This window comes from Hibiscus syriacus, unplaced genomic scaffold, assembly GCF_006381635.1.
Source record: "Hibiscus syriacus cultivar Baekdansim isolate YM2019G1 unplaced genomic scaffold, ASM638163v2 tig00110809_pilon, whole genome shotgun sequence".
Taxonomy (NCBI): domain Eukaryota; kingdom Viridiplantae; phylum Streptophyta; class Magnoliopsida; order Malvales; family Malvaceae; genus Hibiscus; species Hibiscus syriacus.
In genome coordinates this window covers 847,365-849,116 of record NW_024062869.1, presented here as the reverse complement: position 1 = coordinate 849,116, position 1,752 = coordinate 847,365, and the positions used below count along the sequence as shown (strand labels likewise).

Here is a 1,752-nt window from a genome sequence, read left to right as displayed (position 1 = left end):
TTGCAAGCATTTCACCTTACGCCTAGGGGGCCACTGTCCCCCAATTTTTTTATTATTAAAAAAATGGGAAAATATGAAATTAGGGCTCCAAATTTCAGTGTATTTTTATTTTTCTCTCCTCATATTCTATGGTTAATTATACTTTGCTCCATCATTTTCTATAATTAATTATATTTTGCCCTCTTAAGTTGGAATCCTAACTCCGTCCCTGTTTAATATGGTTATATGTTGGGTTAGAGATTGTAACCCGAATTGTATTTGATACAGTCAAAGTTCATGTGTAACTCTTTTGGTGAAGAATTAGGGGGGGGGGGAACGGGTCTATTGTGGATGTCGAAGTTATTATACTCTTATTCAAATATGTTTTATTTTTAAAGATTTTTTTCTATATTTAAAGAATGATACTCTCTGTTATCATATTTGAATATGTTTTGTGGCGGTTGTTCAATGATCATAATCGTTTGGATGTGTGCAGTTCATTAACATTCTAAAAGAAGCTAACTCGGCTACTAATTTTTTTAGTTTTTAGTTTTGCAACAATAGGTGTTACTGATGTATTATACTAATTGAGGGTTTAGAAATTTAAAAATAAATCCAAATAACGTAGTTATTTAGGAAGAGAGAATAACTTAAGAAAAACTCCAACACAAGACGCAGGTATCACTCCAAACAAAGAAGAGGAGCCATTCAACGGTATTTTCATAGAAAAATGCATAGACATACAAATGTAATAGAAAAAAAGGTGCAGTTGAATAAGATGCTTCATCAAAGCTTCCTTTAATTTGCTACTTGTCTCTTGCTATCAATTCACTGTAGAATCAAAAGAAAAAAGAAAGCATTAGCAGTTGAAGCAAAAGCACAAAGCATTACTCATCATGATTATTAGTAGAGAAAGACCGGAGGGCAGAAGTGAGTAGTGAGGCTTTCAAAACGTCATGCTTCTCTCTGGCTTTGAGGATTTGGAACATTAGAGCTAGCCTGATTTGTGTATTTACGCTCTGTCGTCTCACCAGGATTGTCTCCTCCCGAAGTTGCTCACATTCCACATCAATGGCTTCCAGTTTTTCTCTTAATTCCCCTTCCACCTCTTTTATTTCTTCCCTTTGCTTTTTCAGACCACCACTCAATCTCGCCGACCTCCTTTTCTTACGCTACAAAATAGAAAGACAATAATTCAAGTGTTGGATGATGTCATCTGCTGAGGATATCAATGTTTGTTGATCAACATAAACACCTTTTCTTATGCTTATTATGCTTGAATTTAAAGCTTTCTTAATAATAAAAGAATATATAGTGAATAAGGAGGAGCTTTCAATGAAGAAGAAGACGAGAACTAAAATAAATACCCTATGCTGACGGCCAGCCTTTGCACCTGATGTGTTGGAATTCATCCTGTAATTGTTTCACCTCAACTTTGTGTTGTGTTTGCTCCCTCAATTGGATGCTTATATAGGCCAAGGGACGTCTGATTCTTTTATTCTCAGCAATTTCTCCTTACAATATTATCAATTACCAGCTAACTTTATTGTCTTTTATATGTCGATCTCTGTACTATGATATTGATTTCCTGTTGGCGAATTATTTATAAATTACATTTTTTTTCTTGCTGTCTAGTATGAACGGTATTTATTCCCCCCACTCTCCACGATTTAATTATTTATTATCTGTATGAATCGAGTGACCTTAATAGTAAAAAATATTATTATATTTTGAAATTACGAGTTCGAGCACTAAAATTCAATGTATGAACGT

General features: G+C 34.0%; 1 protein-coding gene across 1 annotated transcript; it reads right to left on the bottom strand.

Annotated features, from left to right (window-relative positions):
• Positions 1-702: 702 nt before the first annotated feature.
• Positions 703-1,447, bottom strand: LOC120141460. The gene is made up of 3 exons (XM_039156320.1): positions 1,347-1,447; positions 898-1,151; positions 703-810 (listed from the first exon to the last, which is right to left on the bottom strand). Exons 1-3 carry the CDS (start codon positions 1,389-1,391, stop codon positions 786-788), a joined length of 324 nt encoding a protein of 107 aa, XP_039012251.1. The 5' UTR covers positions 1,392-1,447; the 3' UTR covers positions 703-785.
• Between the last annotated feature and the right edge of the window lie 305 nt (positions 1,448-1,752).